A 20,394-nucleotide genomic window follows, 5' to 3' on the forward strand; every position below is an offset into this window, starting at 1 on the left:
AACTACTGTCACTGTTTGATCAGCCAAAGTGATTTCTGGATTAAATCTCAAGACAACACTTTCTAATAGTACCGACTGTGGTAGTAAGGGCCCACTCTCCATCATGATTCCAAACACTGATATGATAGTGTCAGAATTTCTCAAGTGATGGAAATGCCATGAATACAGGGACTAACACTGACCAAGTTAAAATGAGTTATTCATTGTTTTCAGATGCTGCAAAAGGTCTGTGGGGTAACTAGCAATCTGTAGCGTACATATTTCCAATAATGATTTCTGCTCAGAATTTATTATGCAGTAACTCTGTTGATCCTAGCTTTTAATCTATTGCCACCAGCAGCTGAACAGTTCAGTTTGCAGAACTAACAGCTTTCATAATATACTCAGGTATACGTTAATTATTAGGAACATTTAACATACCAATTAGCTAAACTAATTGTGAACATTGTGATTTTGACCACGCTAGCATGTTTAATTTACCATGTAGCTTAAAACATCACTGTGCCTTAGTCTGAGTTACATGACTGTAAACTCTGAGCCCTGTTTAAGTAGGGTGTAATCTGCTTAAATGGATGCAAAAAAAAAATCCATCTATATTGTTTCCTATAAGTTTGCTTTCAAATCCATCAACCCAACCTTCCGGTTCACTCGTCAAACTTTTGGGCAGCAACACCAACACGCACGGTGACTCCAATGTATCTGAAATAGCACCAGGTCAAAGTAATTTCTTTCTCACTCAGCTGTACAGAAAACAACTAAGAGGATCTATTTCTTGTCATATGACTGGTGCCTCAAATCCACAAGAGACCCCACCACCCCACACCCAGTACGGGTTTGAAATCACATTGTAAACAGCCTGAAATAGCTCCACTATGTCTAACTCCTTCTCTTGGCCATATCTACTGAGATTGTAAGTGGCTTTTTGTATGGACCAGAAAATGTGATTCTTTACCCTATTAGAGACACAACCTCTACACAAATCTGACATTAAAAAAAATCTAGCTTGTCAATATTAATAGCTAATATGATCAAAGATGGCTGTGCATGTTTTATTAGCCATCTGGCAGCTCTGTTGGGTAATTTAAAAGCAATTTTGGAGTTGTAACATTTGGGAGAAACAAACAGAGTGGGGGTGTAGGGGCATGAGGTTGATGAGAAACAGAAAGATACACTAGGTGCAGGCAATTAGCTGTATGGCAATCCCCTTGTTAAAAGTCTGGATAATGCCCAGTTTGGATTGATTCAGTGGCTTCAGTCTGGTGACAACTCCCATATCGCAGCCTCACTGCCCACTGAAGTGTGCATTAGGACTTGGTGTTGGCAGCAAGATGGCTTTTACATTTAACAATCTGTGCCCAGACTGAGTGGAAGGGCTCAAGAGACAAGTTGACAGAGGGGAGCCTCCCATCACTTGTCAGCATTGTCAGGGGCAATTCCTTATTATCCCCAGTCAATTGGCCTCTATTCATGTCATTTATCTTTCCTATCACCTTTTCTTTGTGGCCCAAATCACAAATCAAGAGGAGGTCTGGAGGGGATATATGTATATAAATATGCTGAAAATTGGCTCACTATGGATTCCTTTGCTCGTGCAGACCTCTTTGTTTGGTAGCAGACAGAGGTGTCTTTTATGTGTCTGCCAGCCAGGCCACAGCTCTCTCCATCAATAGCATGCCATTCAGGAGATAAGCATCAGCTGGCAACCCACTCCACTGACACCCCCACTTCCTCCCGGAGTCAGCAGATTACATTTTAGAAGTTGACAGCTTGTTATCACTTTGGATAGCAGGAGGGCTTAATCTTTTGTTCTTTTCTGGCTGGGGGAGGGCTGAGGAGTCACCGGCTCAGGCCACTGAATCCACTGACTTCCCTCCTCGTGCCCTCTGCAGTGACACACATGGTGAATAGGCCACTCTCTCCTCCACTCTTTTCATTTTTCTCTAAGAGTGCCTGCACTTTGTAGAGGGATTACAGTGATGGAAGCCTCAGCAGTGCACAATGATATCCATTCAACATGTCTCCCTGGCTGACAGGGGATAGGTTCAAGTCTGATTTGATAATGGGTACGCTGGCTTCAGTCTGCAGGGATGGATCAGTGCTCCTCAGACAGGCCTTGTCCTCTGGGAACAATCATGTGGAATCCCTCCTAGAATAATATCCATGACTATAATAGGGGAGGAGAATGGCATGGTTGGTGTACAATAATATAGCTCATACAGACTGAGTGTTGAGTGGAAGTTTTTCTTCTCATTACTCTCTCTGTTTTCTGCAAAAACTTCATGCTGTGCAAATAAAGAGGAGTGTGATGAGCATATTATGTATATATACAGTACCAGTCAAAAGTGTGTCTTGTTGGTTAGCCATTATAAGTTTTCTGTCTGTATCTGGAAGTCTCACAGTATCTTAGCTCAGTCATTCTGAACCAACCATGAGGACGTATCCCATTTTGACCTCGGGACTTCCATGCCATAATCTGCAAAACTGTTACTGTATACTATGCCAACCACTTGATTATGGTCCAGGCAGGGTGCCTGCTAGCATCTTGTGCCCTGCTGTTATGAGCTGGATTGTCTCAGGGGCATCTCTGTACAGCCTGCACCTGGGGCCTTGCCTGGTGTGGTAGACCCCAGCCTCTAACAATCTTGTGTTTAGAGCTTGTTCCTGTGCTGCCATGATTAGTGCCTCTGTGCTGTCTTTGAGTTCAGCTTTATTAGATTAGATTAGATTCAACTTTATTATCATTGTTCACAAGTATAGAATGAAAAGTACGTTCCAGAACACCCATCCGAGACAAGTGTCTGTGGTCATGCAGTTGTTACATAGGCGCTACCGTTATTCAGCTATTGGTCTGCTTTTTCGATGTCAGCCACTTGTTCTATCTGCCACTGGTACATGCCATGCAGGGGCCTGTCCTTCCATAATAGTTCCTGTTCTTTTGCCTTTTCTTTCTCAGGTTTTTGTTGCCTGAGATATTAAATAAGCACATGATCAGTTCTGATCATCAGCTCTTTCTGATGTACTCATGGATCTATGTTGTTTCATCCTGGATAGTGGTTCCGACACTCAGTAGTCCTTGGCCTCCTTCCTTCTGCTTAGTATACAGTCTCAGGGTGCTGGATTTGGTGTGAAACTCTCTATGGATGGTGATTATTATAGTTATTAGATAGTTATTGGATCCTTTTCAGGGATGTTCTCTTAGATCCACTAGCCACTCAGGATTGGTATTATGTGCTACAATCTTCTCCCATATGCTCTTCCAGTATTGGTCCATTTCCAGCCTTGGTGGGGGTGTTGTTCTCATATTGTTCCCCTGCCACCGAGAGTACACCATGGATGGTTCAGTGGAGAATATCTGGATTATTCTCCTGGCTTAAATGTCTCTGGTATATCTCTTCAGGTGGTTAGCCAAGACTGAGAGTCTTTGCTAGGCAGTTTCTTAGGCCTCAGGTATGGACAGCTCTTTGTACTTCTTAGGTACCCCTTTCTTCATCACACTTTTCTGCAGCTCTGATAGCTGGCTAACTTCCCTTCATGCTGTCTTGATCTTGGCCTCTAGTCTCCTTCTCCACGGAGGGTACTGCTCCTTGTGGCTGTTCATCTTCTACCCAAGCATTTCAGGGATCACTCTGCTGTGTATAGATCAGCGGGTTCGTTTCAGGGATGGTCGCAGTAGGGATTGTCTGTAGTGCTGCATTCACATCTTCTAGTAGACTTTCAGTGGGTACTTCACATAGTCTTCATAATCGGCCACGGAGGGTCCAGGTTTCCATGATTTTCTCTTTTAGGTCAACTACTGTAGCATTCAGTGTAATAGTTGTTCTTGGGGGCTTCGTACCCAGTCTTGGACTGTGGGGATGATCTCCCTTGGCCCGAAGTCCTGGCTATATATATATATATATATATATATATATATATATATATATATATATATATATATAAAATATTTGGGGTAACTTCATTTTTGTGGCTCACTATACTGCTTCAAAAATTGCTCATCTATAAAAATGGGGGAAAATATATTACTTTGTTTTAAGGAGATTGCAAAGGAGCAGATTATATCTTTTAATAACAGATTTAATCTTTGGATGTCCTGTTGTCAAGTTTCACAGAGAATCACTCACACACACACATATTAACTGACCTATTTAACAGAATAATAAAATGTGCAATTTTGTTGTGCTGACAATAACCCATCTTGCATAATCTTCCCTTACTAAGCGAATGATAAGTTTAACAACCTTGAACATTGGCATTTATTATTACTGCTTTGTTATTGATGCTGCAAAATGTCTCCTTGGTGAGAGCCGTAGTTATATAACCTCTGTCTCTCCCTGCACCCTGTCTTTGTACGTCTTCTCCTGTCTATAGCATTCTTAGCCTTCTGGAAGATAACTATAAAGCTAAAATTTACAAACACGTTTTCTTTTTCTTGTGAAATTACAAGACCAGACATTCTGCTTTTCTGAGGAGTTCAAAGCAGTGAGGACAAGCTTCCTGACAGGAAAATTATGTTTGGTATGAACAGACTCATACAGAAGCAGTGACAATGCAAAAATCATTCCACTTATGCAACACCTCAATGTTGTCTGATGAAATTAATTCAACACAGTTTCATTCTGTCAAACAGCAGGCAGGTACATGAGTGGATGGTATCCCTACAAACTTTTAAAGTAGAAATCTTCCTAACAGCACTTAGATCTGTACACAAAACACCCCCCGTCCCTGAGACTGCATATTAAAAGAAGATAAGACCCATTTAAGGGTTGGTGGTGGGTGTGTGGGTTACCTGTACGTGCAGGTAACTATATGACCAGTTAAATCAATCCAATATTCCTTATTGCCCACATGAAGATATAAGGTTAAATTAAACTCAGATTTTAATCTGTGCTTGGTAACCTAAAACCTTTCAAGAGTATAGAGGAACTGGAAAGTGCCTATTGAAGAAAGTTTTCTTTTGCAGGATCTATATATCTGTATCTACTGTATGTAAACACATTTAGGTATATACATGCTATATGTAGACTGATGATATCTATAGAGATAATAAAATTTATTACTAAAATAGTAAATGGGGCGCCAGGGTGGCTCAGCGGTTGAGTGAGCGACCCCATATGCCGCATGGCGGTGCAGATGGCGCAGGCTCGAGTCCCCCTCTCCTCCTGCTTTCCTGTCTCTGTCCACTGCAAAAAACTATCAAATAAAGATGCAAAAAGGCCAAAAAAATTAAAATAGTAAATGACAATGAGGCAAAAAATAAATAAAAATAACTAATGTATTCACATTATTCACCTAATCTATTTGCATACTTCTGTTTACTGTTGTGCTAGCTGCCCCTTCCTATTTTTAGTTTGAGTGCACCTCATTTTATGGGCAGGTTATGTGTGGAGTTGCGTGGATAAGAAACAGATGACGTGAATTAATACCAAAAGTATTCACTCATCTGCCTTCACATACACACGAACTTGAGTGACATCCCATTCTTAATCTATCTACAAGTTGGCTCACCCTTTGCGGCTATAACAGCTTCAACTCTTCTGGAAAGGCTTTTGACAAAGTTTAGGAGTGGTGAATTTTTGACCATTCTTCCAGAAGCCCATTTGTGAGGTCAGACACTGATGTTTGACGAGAAGGCCTGACTCACAGTCTCCACTCTAATTCTTTCCAAAGGTATTCCATCAGGTTGAGGTCAGGATAAGTCAAGTTGTTACACATAAAACTCGTTCATCCATGTCTTTATGGTCCTTGCTTTGTGCACTGGTGCAAACTCATCTTGGTACAGGAAGGGGCTATCCCCAAACTGCTCCCACGAAGTTGGGAGCATGAAATTGTCCAAAATGTCTTGGTATGCTGAAGCATAAGAATTCCTTTCACTGGAACTAAGGGGCTGAGCCCAACTCCTGAAAAACACCCCCACACCATAATCCTCCCACCACCAAACTTTACATTTGACACAATGTAGTCAGACAAGTACCATTCTCCTGGCAACCATCAATATCAGATGGAGAAGCATGATTTGTCACTCCAGAGAACATGTCTTTATGGCTTTAGAGTCCAGTGGTGGCGGTCTTTACGCCACTGCGTCAAACGCTTTGCATTGTGCTCTGTGATGTAAGGCTTGGATGAAGCTATTCAGCCATGAAAACCCATTCCATGAAGCTCGCTACACATTGTTCTTGAGCAAATCTGAAGGCCACATAAAGTTTGGAGGTCTGTAGTGACTGACTCTGCAGAAAGCTGGCAACTTCTGCACACAATGTGCCTCAGTGTCCACTGACCCCACCTCTGTGATTTTACTGAGTTGCTGTCATTCCCAATCCTTGCCCCTTTGTTACAATACCACTAACAGTTGACTGTGGAATATTTAGTAGTGAGGAAATTTCAAGACTGGACTTGTTCCACAGGTGGCATCCTATCACAGTACCATGCTGCTATTCCCTGAGCTCCCGAGAGTGACCCATTCTTTCACAAATGTTTGTAAAAGCAGTCTGCATGCCTATGTGTTTGATTTGGGAGAAACAATGAAAGTTCCCATGGAAGTGAATACTTTAGGCCAGGGCTCTTCAACTCCAGGCCTCGAGAGCCCCTGTCCTGCAGGTTTTAAATGTGTCCCTGATCCAACACACCTGAATCAAATGGCTGAATTACCTCCTCAGTATGCAGTCAAGTTCTCCAGAGTCCTGCTAATGACTTCTATATTTGACTCAGGTGTGTTGAAACAGAGACACATCTAAAACCTGCAGGACAAGGGCTCTCGAGGCCTGGAGTTGAAGAGCCCTGCTTTAGGCAATATAGTGTATTAATGCTTGTTTGCAAAACAAACAAATAAAAGTTTTTGGTATAGCTAAAGTGAAATTTCTCCAAACTGCTGTCGCTTTGCTGTTAGTCTCCTCTGTTCTATGTTGGGTCTCCTGCCAGCAACTGGTGCGCTCCTGCTGATAGTGTAGTAAACACCATCCAAATGAAATTAACGGATTAGCCCATGTTGCCACCTATATCTGATGCAACTTGGACCGATATCCGATCTAAATATCATATCTTTGCATTGCTAATTTTAACTCTTTGGTTTTTTTGTATACTTTGTACAAATCAAACCACAAAATTCAAATGTTATAGTGAGCAAGACACAGTGAAGTACTGATTTTAAATAGCGTCAGTATCGCTGCATATTGCTGATGCCAGCCTGTACAGTACAATCATTGTTCAGCAGAGTTGTCCAAGAGTCAGTTGAAACTCGAGGGCTCACTCTGTAACTGATATGTGTATGTTACAAGTGGAAGAAGACACAGTTCAGACATTTTTCTGAAATCACACTTATCTTGCAGTGCTGTTGCTTCATACAACAGATCTGTCTTCCAAAACAATCAAAACGCTGGAAAATTATAGCAGTAGTCATAAAATTTGCAGCTAAAGCTATGATATTCCAGTGGTCTATATAAATAGGAAACTGTCTTCCTAAAAAGAAATCCTTTTGTGTTCAGTCACAGAGAAAGCCTCAGTTGTTGGAGAGACATAGCTTTGGGAAAGACTGACAGCATCAAGAGGCAACATCTGTGATTACTGTCTTCAAAGAAATTTTCAAAAATCAGCCTCCCTGTTGGATCCACCTGGTGCTCAGCCTCATTCTGTTTTATTTCCTTTGGAGTTCATAATGTTACCCAGCGTGGTATTACGGAAAAGGGCAACCTGAAAGCCCCACCACCAACAGCAGGATGGCCAAGCCATGCTCTTCTAATCAGCAGGGAGTCTAACCCTGTTTGCTTGTCAGTGGCTCAAAAGATGCATCTTCAACTCCGCTGAGTTGAAAGAAAGATCACAGCATATGTTTTTCTTCGTCTTCATCTTTTTTTTTTTTTAATTGAATCAACATCCTCTCTGTCTTTTGTTTCCTCTTTCAGTTTCTTTTGGGTTTTCTGTTTTATATTTCTAAGTTTTCTGGATAGCACAACCACAGCTGTTGTTTTTAATTTTCTTTTTTACCTTTAAGAGTTTAGAAGAGTTCAACAGAGAGCTCTACAGTAAAGTTTATTTATTAGTTAATTTATATTTATATAATGAATTATTTATTTATTTTTCACTGACCTCTGTTAGAGCAGGAATCTAAAAAAAAAAAATCTATTTGCACAGACTGGCATAGTGAAGCCATTGGTGAGCAGGATCAGATGGCAGGGTAAACAGATTACACTGCAAGGCTCCCATGGCATAACACTGGGCATTAATGTTAATGGAAAACCACATGACCTTGCAGTTGCCTCTGAGCAGCTCCATTTCAAATCCAATAGACAAGACCCAGGTCTGGAAGAGGCTAGTGAAATGGTGATGCAGACACCTGATACCCATGCATTAAAATAGTCAGTTTTTCTATTTTTTTTCCCTTTCAGGGCATCCCAGAGGCCCCTGGTAAGGTTTACTCCATTCCCTGAGGTGAACAGAAAAAGGAAGAGTTAAATGTAGAAAATCAGTTGCCACAACAGTTTCCAGGATATCCACACACACCAAATGCCAGATGTCATGTGATCCTAAGGCTAAGAAGCACTGCTACATCATGTCAATTAAGTGAAAACATATAAGCTCTGAAATCTGCTCAAAGTATGAAAGCAAAAAGCAGCCCTTTGAAGGACATTTCTGCCAGATGTTTTTGTGCAACACTAACTGAATGCTCGATTAGTATAATAATAAAATAATAATACTACATGAGAATACAAATGTTATGTCAATCTAAATTCTAATTTTAATGAATGTACTCAGCTTGAACACTGTATGTAAACACTAGCAAAGCAAAAAAGAAAGAATGAAAATTAGCTCTATTTTCTGTTACCTACTTTGTAGAGGGTGACTTTGCCTCCACACCTAAACAGAAAAATTAGTACAGTCAGGGGTTAACATGGGTTTCAGCAGATGGAGGAATCCTAAGATTGGTCATAGTGGCACCGCATGGGGAACAGAATCAGAACTCACAATAATTTCTTTTTTTTTTTTGTTGCATTTTTGGCCACAGCAGCTTTTTGTGACAGTGGAGAGAGACAGGAAATGGGGAAAGACACAGGGGAAGACACGCAGGCAAATTGGCGACGGGCCAGAACGTGAACCCGCGCCGCAACGTGGCATGTGTATGTGGTCGACGGCTTCACCACTAAGCCACCCAGGCGCCCAGAACTCACAATAATTTCTATTGTGAACTCCAGTATATTATCTAAGTGTACAGGCTGTGATCAGCTGACCTGTGCTGCTGCTGCTGCTTTGAGGTTTACTGCTCTTTGTGGATTTATACAACTGAGTCCAGCAAGATGTAATTCATTGTTTCACAAGCTATTGTGGCTGATTTCCATCTCTGTCAATGACAGTGTACAGTTGGTATAAAATGGGATTGAGTGAATGAATCTAAGCATCATCAGCTAAAATTTAAATTCATCTCTGCTACACTTGATGTAACCTAGCTCTGACTGTGAACACTGTGCACAATCCAACACAGTGTTTTACTATGAATTCACGACAGCATGGTAAGATAACCTGTTTATCCTACACAAAACTACTGAGAGTATAACAAGAGTATTTTCATGCATCCTTTAAATTACGCAAAGTTTTCCAGGATGTTTAACAATATAACAAAGAAAAATCCCAACCTTATACAGATCCAATATCATATTTAAAAATCAGGACATTACAAATAAGCTTTAAATTTCCAGTTTAGCAAATGCCACTCACCTTACCTTTAAATATAACCTCTATTCTTGCTTTGCTGTCATGTCTTTCTTGTATCTTTGTCCTCCTGTCTGAGTGAAGTAATCTCACACTCTTTTCCCTCCCTGGGAAATACAGCAGCTGTACCTTTAGCTAGCAAGCCTGTTTTCAAATTAAAGTAAAGTAAAATGTCCAGATATTTGTGTTAAAATGTAGGGAGTATAAACAAAAAGTTGTCAGAAATAAAATTCTGCTTAAGCGCAGTAAAGAAGTATTTGTATTTGTTACTTCTCATCTGCACAGTACTCTGTTTTGGGGAAAAAATTGTGCTTAAGGTTGTTCAAAAGTACTGCGATGTTGGCTTTGCCAAGTATTGCTTTCCAATGCTTTTCAATCTTCCTGCTTTGGGAGGAATGGAGGGGATTGTGCCAGCACAACACAAACAGACTTATTTAAAGGAGCTTTGCACACACATATCAAATAATGGAAAAGTGGGGTAATATAACAGTGAGTTTTTCTAAAACCATCCAGTGCTGGATTTGCTTACAAGCACAGTGCAGTTCCTCTGCACCTAGGGTCATCAGCACAATTTAATTACATTAAGAGACAGCTAAATTGGACTATGCAAACAGAAAAGGCTTAGGGGATTACTGGGCCTCTGACAGAGAGATCAAGTTTTTCCTTCAAGCGTGAAACAATATGCCCAGTTCCTGGCAGGGTCCATGTGGATAAACACTGAGGGATGGCCAAGGCAGATTAATTCTTTCTTTGCTTTCCTTTACTGTATTTTTAATGGCCTACATGCAGAAAGTTAGTGTTTCAGAATACACTTTATGTGATTATATTATTATTATTACTATGATTACAGAAAAACAGTTCTCATCTGAAGATGTTGTCACATTGTGTGCACTACCTTTTCCCCAGTATTACCCAGCTGTCATGCATTTGCACTGTGTTGTGTGCATGCCTCCCAATATTTATGAAAATGTTTATAACGATTTCTAGAAGAAGCATTAATTCACTGTTTTGTGAACACTGCTTCCTATATAGCTGCCACCTTAGTGTATGGCATTCTGCCTAAATGTCTGCCTTTGTCTCCTTGGTTGACGGGACCGGGCTTAAATTCATCATGACATTCAAACTTGGCATTCAAAGAAAGGTGGTGTTTTGTTGTTGTATTTTTTATTTTTTATTTTTTTAAACTTCATTCATGGAAAGTCAGCTGGTGGAGACTGACATTTTCAGACCTTGGCCTTTACCAGCATCCCACGCTGCAGTTACAGTACACATCAGCCACTAACTATGAAACAAGATCAAAGGTACTGATGATATCTCCTCTACTAAAAGATGTTTTTAATATCCATCCTAGCCACCCAGTGAATGGTGATAACTCAGTTACAGTTCAGAAACTGTCACTTAAAACCTTCAATTACTTCACAAACTCCAGAAAAGATGTATAACATTGTCTGACTGTGACTTGGTACTGAATCTGTAGCGTGGGTGGTTAATGCTTTTTTCACCTCTGAAAAAAAAAATCTTAAAATCTTCAACTAAAAGCAAAACTTTTTATTGCAGATTTAAGTGTAAAGAGACAGTCTGTTTTGCATTAACACTATATAACCAGTCCTACCTGCCTAGAATCATCAAGTGCACTAAAGTTTGTTTATACTTTTAATAACAGAAATTAATGCTGTTTTCACAGCCTTATTTTTGCATTAGTGAGGTGTTATGGCACTTTTATTAGACCTATGGACTATTTTCCTGCACCACTTGAACGCATAAACTTCTTATTGTTCAAACTGAAGATGCCTGCATGCTTCCAGCTGCAGCATGCAGGGCATCTTCAATTTGATATACAGTATAGGGCATTATAAAAAAAAAAAACTGCATGGAAATGGTTCTTACAGTCCACCTCTTCCCAGAAATACTAAAATCTATGTGCTTGGAGTAATGTAGGCTATAGTTATTAAAAATAATTTTACGGCTACATCGCATTACTATTAATTAAACCAAGATCTAGGGACTCGTTTGCTAGTAAACACACATGCAACCAAGCAGCAGCTAATTCTCTACTTCTCCATCTGTGGATTGCTCTGTGTTGGAGTTCTTGACGTGAAAGATAGGCTGACCTTCCACTCCCCAAAGCAGCTGGAGTCAGTCTCATTGGAAAAATGCCTAGAGGTGTAACATTGGCCAGACAATTTATCTGAACTGCTACCTCTTCAGGTGGCTGTTCTCCCTGTAAAACTGGCTGCTGTTTCTCCAATTGTCCTTAAACAATTACTTCAGTGTTCAGGAGATGACTGTTGCCGTTTAAAGAGCAGTTTTTTCAGCTACCATTGTGCAGGCCATCTAAACCATAGGATACAAAGCTCCCCAGTACAGTGCAAGCCAAATAAAGAGGTGGGAAAGGAGGGGGAGGCAGATAAAAGCTGACACCCAATGTATTATAACTCTGCTCTATTAGATATGAGCTTCTGCTCGGGTGAAGCACCATAGCTTAAGGCAAAGATACTGCTTGGTTATTGTGCTTTAGCGAGGGGGCTGGGAACACTGTGTAGCCACTGTGTTCTGTATACAGCACACAGTCTCTCATGCATGATTTAGTAAAGTGAAATTCATACTTCAATTCCAAGTAGTGATACAGTAGAAGAGATAAAAGGATGTGCTTAGGCTGCAAAAAGAATCATAAGACATGCACTACTGGTTTGAAAAGATGGCTAGTAATCAAAGACATTAAGGACATGGTGCTACAATATATTAGCATTCACTGACTTCATGAAGATGTTTGCCTCAACATCTTTAATTGTTGCATTCAGTATATGATGGTGGCTTTGTTGTTGCTAGTACCGTAAATATCATGTTGGTAGCCTTTTACTATGAAGTCTTAGTACTGTATGTTGGTCAGCCCTGTCCAGCTTTATTTGTGTCTTTTAACTTTAGAGAACCTCAGAGCATGATGCTACCACCACCGTGCTTGACAGCTGGTACAGTGTTCTTAGGTTTAAAAGACTCACATTTACTCTTCCAAGCATGCCTCTTGTTATTGTGGCCAAATAGCTCAATCTTTGTCTCATTGAACCATAAAATGTTTCTCCAGAAGGCATTTGACTTGTCCATGTGGGCAGCTGCAATTTTAATTGAGCTTGAGCGTGTCAAGTTTGGAGCAGTGTATGGATTTCTTGGTTGGCAGTCCATTGCAATGGAAAACTCACTTCACTGTGGACAGTGACACCTGATATATACTTTTAACTCTGTGGGGATTAGAGAAATTCCAAAATAAATTAAATCTTGTGCACCCAATTCTTGTTTTTTTTAAAGTGATTAAAGATGTATGCGGTACAATCATTCCACCCTGGAAAAAAGAACCAGAAATGATTAAAAGCCCAAAATTACTGTCATATCCATGCCCATGAGTGTGTGTAAACTTCTGACCACAACTGTACATTAATAAAATAAGTAGTTTTTACTGGAACCTCTAAATTCACATCACAATGGCAAAATTGCTGCACATTTAAATATTAAGTCAGTGCTTAGTATTGCTCAGAATTCCAATTTCTTATTCATTATTGTTTTCTTTTGCTACATTTGCTACATTATACTGTAGATACCCAGAATTTCCTTTTTCTGTTATGTTTCTTTATATATGCTTATGCTTAATTTATGAATAACCAGTTTTAACATTTTAACAGACTGGGTTATTGTCATTTATTTCTTGTTTAAAAATCTTTTAAAGGCAGTTCAAAAGAGGAGTTGTATAGCAGAGTAGTATATGCTGTTTATAAAGCTGCAGTAATATTTAAGGGGAGGAACTGAGAAGAATTAACTCAGTGACAAACTATTAACACACTTTCTTTCACAGTTGCTTGATGAGCTATCAACATGCAATTTCACACGTATCTACATTTTACTTACTGCGTTTATAAAAATTAACATTCATTTTAAATATCTAAAGTTTAAAACCTTTAAACTTTGAAGTGGTTAGCATCATTTCCTCACAGCAAGAAGGTCCTGGGTTCAAATCTGTTCAAATCAAATCTGACTCGGGCCTTTCTGAGTGGAGTTTGCATATTCTCCCGGTGCCTATGTGGGGTCTCTCCGGTTATTCCGGCTTCCTCTCGCAGTCCAAAGACATGCAAAAGTTAGGTTTACTGGCAGTTCTACATTAGCCATAGGTGTGAATGTGAATATAAATGGTTGTCTGTCTCTGTGTTAGCCCTGCGATAGACTGATGACCTGTCCAGGGTGTACCCCGCCTTTCGCCCCATGACAGCTGAGAATTTGTGCAAAAGATATTACACTCCAGGTTCTAAATAACTCACATAAATATGATTCAGTTCAAATTATGTTGCAGCCTGAGAAGCATGAAGCCAGGCTGAGTATCAAACAAACTGTTACATGTTGTCACATGGTGAGGTGTGTTTTCCTCATAGGAGCTATTCTAATTAATACATTAATGTTGGCATTAAAGTCTTCATTTTGTCATGCATATTTAAAATTTGTTTATTGTACTCATCTCATCTCAAATGAGGTCAGGGAACCATGGAATTGTGTTTCTGGCAACATGGAAAAAACAAAGTGACACATTACAAGCTAAGATAAAATACTACTGAAATTCATATTAAACATACTGAGTATATAATGCATAGTATTGATTTTTTTTATTGTTTGTTTTTTATGTTTGTTTTTTGTTTGTTTTTGTTTTTTTACATTCTCCTGGCACTCAGCTGTGCTTTTGTTGAAAAATATTTTTCCCTTAAAATAATGGTCCACCTCCAAGACAGTTTCATACCAGATTTCACATAGCATCTGTTTCTTGTAATCATTACAATCTCTTATGGGTCTTGGTTAGATATTTCTCATGAATATTAAATACTGGCTGTCATAGTCAGTGTGTTTGTACATAATGCGAATGTTTGTCTTGCATGTGTGCATCCGTGTGTGTCCTACTTGTCATTGTAAATGCCCTTTTCTCCACCTGACACCGTGCCTGAAAGCATCTGACAATCGGGAATATTAGAGGGTTGGAGAGATTCCACTCTGGCTAAGTGGCTCTTATTGCTGTGGAGTGTGACACCACTCATATTCATAATGATTCACGGTGCTGTTGACACATGATAGTGCAGATAGCCTACTTAGTGGATTACAGCTTCTCTGACTATCTGAGGTTCTCTGATGGCGATGTTGATTGTATCTCCAAAGAGCCTGCTTGGCTGGTTCATCATTTTCTTCGATCCACTGCAAGTCACAGATGTTTTTGTTCATTAAAAAAAAAAAAGAATAAATGATGTCTTTTGATTTCAGCTGGAATGCAGTTCTTAAAGTGCTGGTTTCATGCAATCAAAATGAGGTGAAACATCACCCTTTAGTATCTGAAGTCTATAAATATACCTAGGTTGAAGTGAAATTCATGGACTTGTCCAACAACAGCAGAAAAATGTGACTGATGTTACTCTCATTTGGTTGAAACTGTAGCATAAGCCATAGCTGTGCATAAGTAAGCAGCTGATCCCTTGTTTCTGAGACATGAAGCAGCTTGGTTTTACACGATTAGGCCACTCGTCCATCATGGCTGCTTAAACCCCAATCTCCTTAACGTTGAGTGCCAAGCAGAAGTACACTGGGTCACATTGTGAGGACAAAGGTTTAACTCATTTAGAAATTGAATATACAGGAGGATGAGGAGGATTGGAAACGCTGACTTTGCTCTATGAAATGGAATGAAAAAGGTATTATTTGGGGAACAAATGTTATCTCTGTCTCTGTCTTTTTTCTGCTCTTTAGTAAAACCAAAGCAAATAATATAACAGCTTGAACATACAGTCTGTTTTCTGATTTGTAATGTGTCAATGTGTGCCACTTTGATTGTATGATGTATATATGTGCATCAATGTGAGTTCTCCCAGCATATTTTTTGTAAATTCGTATTTATTTCAGGAGGTCTGGAAGGTCTCAGTATGCTTAAGGATGGTTTTCTATACTTGTGTGGGTCCATGTACACGTGCACCTTTGTACAGTGCTGTGAAAAAGTATTTGCCCCCTGAACCTAATAACTGGTTGTGCCACCCTTGGTAGCAAGAATAGCAATCAAGCATTTGCAGTAACTGACAATGAGTCTTTCACATCACTGTGGAGGAAATTTGGCCCACTCTCCTTTGAAGAATTGTTTTAATTCAGCCGCATTGGAGAGTTTTCAAGTATGAATGGCCTGTTTAAGGTCTTTTTTTTTTTTTTTTTTTCTTTTTTTGGACAGATGTGAGAAGAGCCTTTATGTTCATTTTTAGTCAGCAGTGGTTTTTGCCTCGGAACTCTCTCATGAATACCATTTTTGCCCAGTCTGTTTCTTATTGCTGAATCATGAACACTGACCATAACCTAGTCATGTTGTTCTCAGTTCTTTTGTGACCTTCTGGATGAGACTTCAGTAAGCTCTTGGAGCAATTTTGGTAGGCTGGCCATTCCTGGGAAGGGTCACCACTCTTCCAAGTTTTCTTCATTTGTGAATAATGGCTCTCACTGTGGTTTGCTCAAGTCCCAAAGCCTTAGAAATAGCTTTGTAATCTTTTATAAAGCCATTGCTTTTCCACATAGGGCCAGCTAGGTTTGGATAGCTTTTTCCGTTAATAAATGAAATCATCATTTAAAAGTTGCATTTTGTATTTACTTGGGTTGTTTTTGTGTAATATTAAAATTTGTTTGATGAGAAAAACATTTAAGTGTGAGTAATATGTAAAAAAATAAAGAAAAAAGAAAATAAATCAGGAAGGGAGCAAATACTTTTTTTACAGCACTGACACTGAGCACTGGCTCCCCACAGGGCTGTGTGCTGAGCCCCCTCCTGTACTGCCTCTACACCCATGACTGCAGTCCGGCCCACAATAACAATCTCAGCGTCAAATCTGCTGACAACACCACAGTGGTCAGACTCATCTCAAGGGGATATGAGGCAGCCTACAGAGAGGAGGTCCTGAAGTTGACAGCCTGGTGTTCAGAGAACAACCTGCACTGAACACCATGAAAACCAAAGAAATCATCATCGACTTCAGGAAGCACAGGACTGACCCAGCCCCCCTCTACATCAACGGCAAGCGTGTGGAGAGGGTCCACACCTTCAGGTTTCTTGGTGTCCTCATCTCTGCTGATCTCTCTTGGTCAGATAGCATCACAGCTGGGAGGCTTCAGAGGGTAGTCAAGACAGCACAAAGAATCGTTGGCTGCCCTCTCCCCTCCCTGACAGACATCTACACCTCCCGCTGCCTCAGCAGAGCCAAAAACATCATCAAGGACAGCTCACACCCTGGCTTTAAACTGTTTGACCTGCTGCTCTCTGGCAGGAGCTACAGGTGCATCAAAGCCAGAACAAACAGAACAGTTTCTTCACCAGAGCAATCATCACCCTGAACTCACACACACACACACTCTAACTGTGCAATACCCACATCTCTGTGCAATATTATATTATTGAACAATATCTATCACCCCTATAATGTGCCATTATATGTATATACTTATTTTTTTACAATGTATATATTTTTAATACATTCTATTTTCATTCTATTGAATTTTTTTAAAAGTTCTTTACTATATATAGGGCCACAGTGACTTTTCATTGACAGTGTGGATTAGGGTTTAATATTTTTCCCGAAAATGACATGAATCAAATCCCGGGAAATGACGAGCCATTTCCCGGGAATCCCGGGAAAAAGTTTATTTATTTATTTATTTTAATTAGGCCTTCTGTAGCCTGTGTCGGCCTTAACCTATTGTGATATTGTAGAGGTAGCTTTCCAGCTATGTCCTGTTATGCCCAGTAGGGGGCAACGTTGGCTTGATTAACGCAATAAAACCTACATCTCGGCATTTGAGTGCTCGAGCTATGCGGTGTTGTATCGTTCCTCAACACTCCCTTAACAAATATAATTCAAATATTCCTCCATTGTACATGGAATTATACCAAGATATTTTACAACTGCTGGTGCAAAACAATACGGTTCATCTCCACAGCATTGATAATGGCTCAGCCACGCTGTCGTGGCGACATCTGTTACACTGTATCTCCACCAGTGGAACGCTGTAATAGTCATTGAAAAGTTAACTACCGTACTACACTATAATATGGCATAACACAGGGCCTTGAGTAATGCACTACGACTTGGTCATTGCCATTCTGGCAACAGCAAATTTATAACACCGTGTCTGAGGGTTAAAGTAGGTTCGCTGTGAATCGTCTTTTGAAAAACTGGCCAATCCTTATAGCCTAAAAAATATACATTTTACTCAACTCCATTTTAAAAGCGAAATATGTTAAAGCAATCTATTTCATGATAATTTCTTCACCCATTAGGCCCGTATCCTAATTCATGGTTGTTAGTAAGCGGCTGCAAACGAGGAAAAGAAACACTCGAAGTTAAACAGATATTTCTTTATTGTTCAGGGCAGGCATATTTTATAGGCTATATAATGCAATATAACAATATATAATAATATAAAATTATATAATACAAAATACCTTAGGGTAAACACATTGCCTACGATTTTAACAAATTAAAGAGGAAAAAAGTACAACTGTGTAATACCTCTATTAAAACGCTTGCGATGAAGGCTGAAGCCTTAAACGGAGGCTGAACGTGCCTGAAATGAAGAGTAATGCTTTTCGCATTAAACGAACCCTTCTCTCAATATTTCCTTAAATTTAACATTCTGAAGCTTTCTTTTCTTTCTGAAAGTCAAATCGACGCGCGCGACTTTTTTCCCGGTTTCCCGTCTAACGTTTCCCGGGAAACGGGAAATGGTTCTGATCGCATTTCCCGGGAATCCCGGATCCCGGGATTAAACCCTAGTGTGGATATGACAGGAAGGCGGGGGAGGAGATGGGGGAAGACATGCAGGAGGGAGCAGCAGGCCGGGACTCGAACCTGCGCTGCCTGCTTTCAGCCGCGTGGCAAACATGGTCGTCTGCTCCACCACTGAGCCACACCGACGTCCCTATTTTATATTTCAGAAAGTGTGACTTTCTACAGCATGACACTGAACGGGAGCGGCCCTCCAATCTCATTGTACATTCTGTATAATGACAGTAAAGGCATTCAATATTCTATTCTGTATGCGCTTATGTATGTCTTTCTAAATATGTGTATACCTGAATATGTGTGTTCAAGCTTTTACTCATCTTTAGGTGCATTCATGAGTGTAGTGTTTCTGTTTGGCAAGAGTTTATTAGGGTCTGAAATTGTTATTATTTTGCAAAAATATAATGCTATACTCTATGTATGTGTGGTCATTATGCACATGTATAGTGCAAACGCTGAGCCATATGATTAATAAATATAGAGTATAGTTTTCCTGTTCATGTAGAAAATCTACATTATAGTATATTCAGCTGTTCATTCTACACTGATACAGAAAATATGATGACAGAAATTATTTGTCAACAATTGGTTTGCGCAATACTTCATTTGAATTTTGCTTATTCCTGAAATACTTTTGTGTTCTCTTGCAATGCATTTTGCACTCTTCTCAAACCAGCAGAAAAGTTAGTATACTTGGTTAAACTTGCCCAGTCCACTGTGAAAATACTAAAGAAAGGACTGATTTTATGACTTTTGTGCTTTTAGGGCTCATTACTGCTCAAAATAAATTTGCTTTTGACTCCTACTGGGTGTAACAGCAACATTCTTGGATGTTATAGTTAAAAGCATGGCTATGGATTTGTGACTGGAGCATTTGCAGTTACTTCTACAATTTTCAGGTTTTTATCATGTGCTTTAGAACTTCTGTCTGCTGAAAAATGTAAAATCACATACGAAAAAAACACTTTTTGAGTCTACTGAGAAAATACTGAGTAACACTAAAACATAACCAGAATTTAGAAGGTTAATACTAGAACAAAATATCTGATCAGTCTGGGAAGATATCAGTAAAAATAAAAGCCATGCTGGTTAAATCTATTTTAGGGAAAGTACAGGCTAACCTGGTCCTTGTTGCTGCACCATCTCTGACAGATCCTGCTGGTGGATGAAGAGAACCAAACCTCCAGCAGCGAACAGCAGGACAAACCAGAGGGAACAGGGCAGCCTCCTTCTCCGTCCACGCAGGGAGTCCACCACCATCTTCCACTTCATCCACAGCATGATGCGGCACAGTCAGATGCTAATGTAATAAGTTCTGAGGAAAATCAAAGAAAATGTGTGTTTTTTTTCATTTCTTTGCAAAAGCATTGCAAAGTTAATTCAGTAAACAACGCTAGTGGAAAATAATATTTATTCACTCAGTTGTCATATTTCAGTACAATTAAAATATACTCCTCCCTGCCTGTGTTAAATAATTTATAGTATTCATATTATGCTTATGTACAGGTTCATAATGTATTGTCAGAGCCTACTGGAATAAATTTGAATGCTTAAATCCTTAAAATCCAAAATATTTAGCTTATATTCGATAGCGCAGCTATACATATTGCAGCACTTGTCTCTTTAAACTCCCAGTTTGCAAGAACATTCTTTCCGCATTATTGGTTCCTACAAGTACATTTTGTAGGATGTTTCTTTGTGCTTGAGTATTTTTATACTCTGCATTTTAGCCCAGAACCAAACAAATCTGAACACTCGTGTTTAATTTGCTGTGGCAGAATACATCTGGCCCTCTCCCATTCACACAAATTTGCACCTGTCCTTGACCGTGCTGAGCCAATCAAAACCATTTATCTAATGTAGTTTG

At 39.7% G+C, this 20,394-nt stretch overlaps 1 protein-coding gene across 1 annotated transcript in view; it reads right to left on the reverse strand.

The window, feature by feature from the left end:
* chst8 (carbohydrate (N-acetylgalactosamine 4-0) sulfotransferase 8) overlaps positions 1 to 19,841 on the reverse strand; it is a 137,102-nt gene extending 117,261 nt beyond the window's left edge. The window contains exon 1 of the mRNA XM_030724144.1: positions 19,649 to 19,841. Within this exon, the coding sequence (XP_030580004.1) occupies positions 19,649 to 19,808 (160 nt within the window). The 5' untranslated portion in view covers positions 19,809 to 19,841. The remainder of the gene's footprint in view (positions 1 to 19,648) is intronic.
* Positions 19,842 to 20,394: the final 553 nt, after the last annotated feature.

Source organism: Archocentrus centrarchus, chromosome 3 (assembly GCF_007364275.1).
Source record: "Archocentrus centrarchus isolate MPI-CPG fArcCen1 chromosome 3, fArcCen1, whole genome shotgun sequence".
Taxonomy (NCBI): domain Eukaryota; kingdom Metazoa; phylum Chordata; class Actinopteri; order Cichliformes; family Cichlidae; genus Archocentrus; species Archocentrus centrarchus.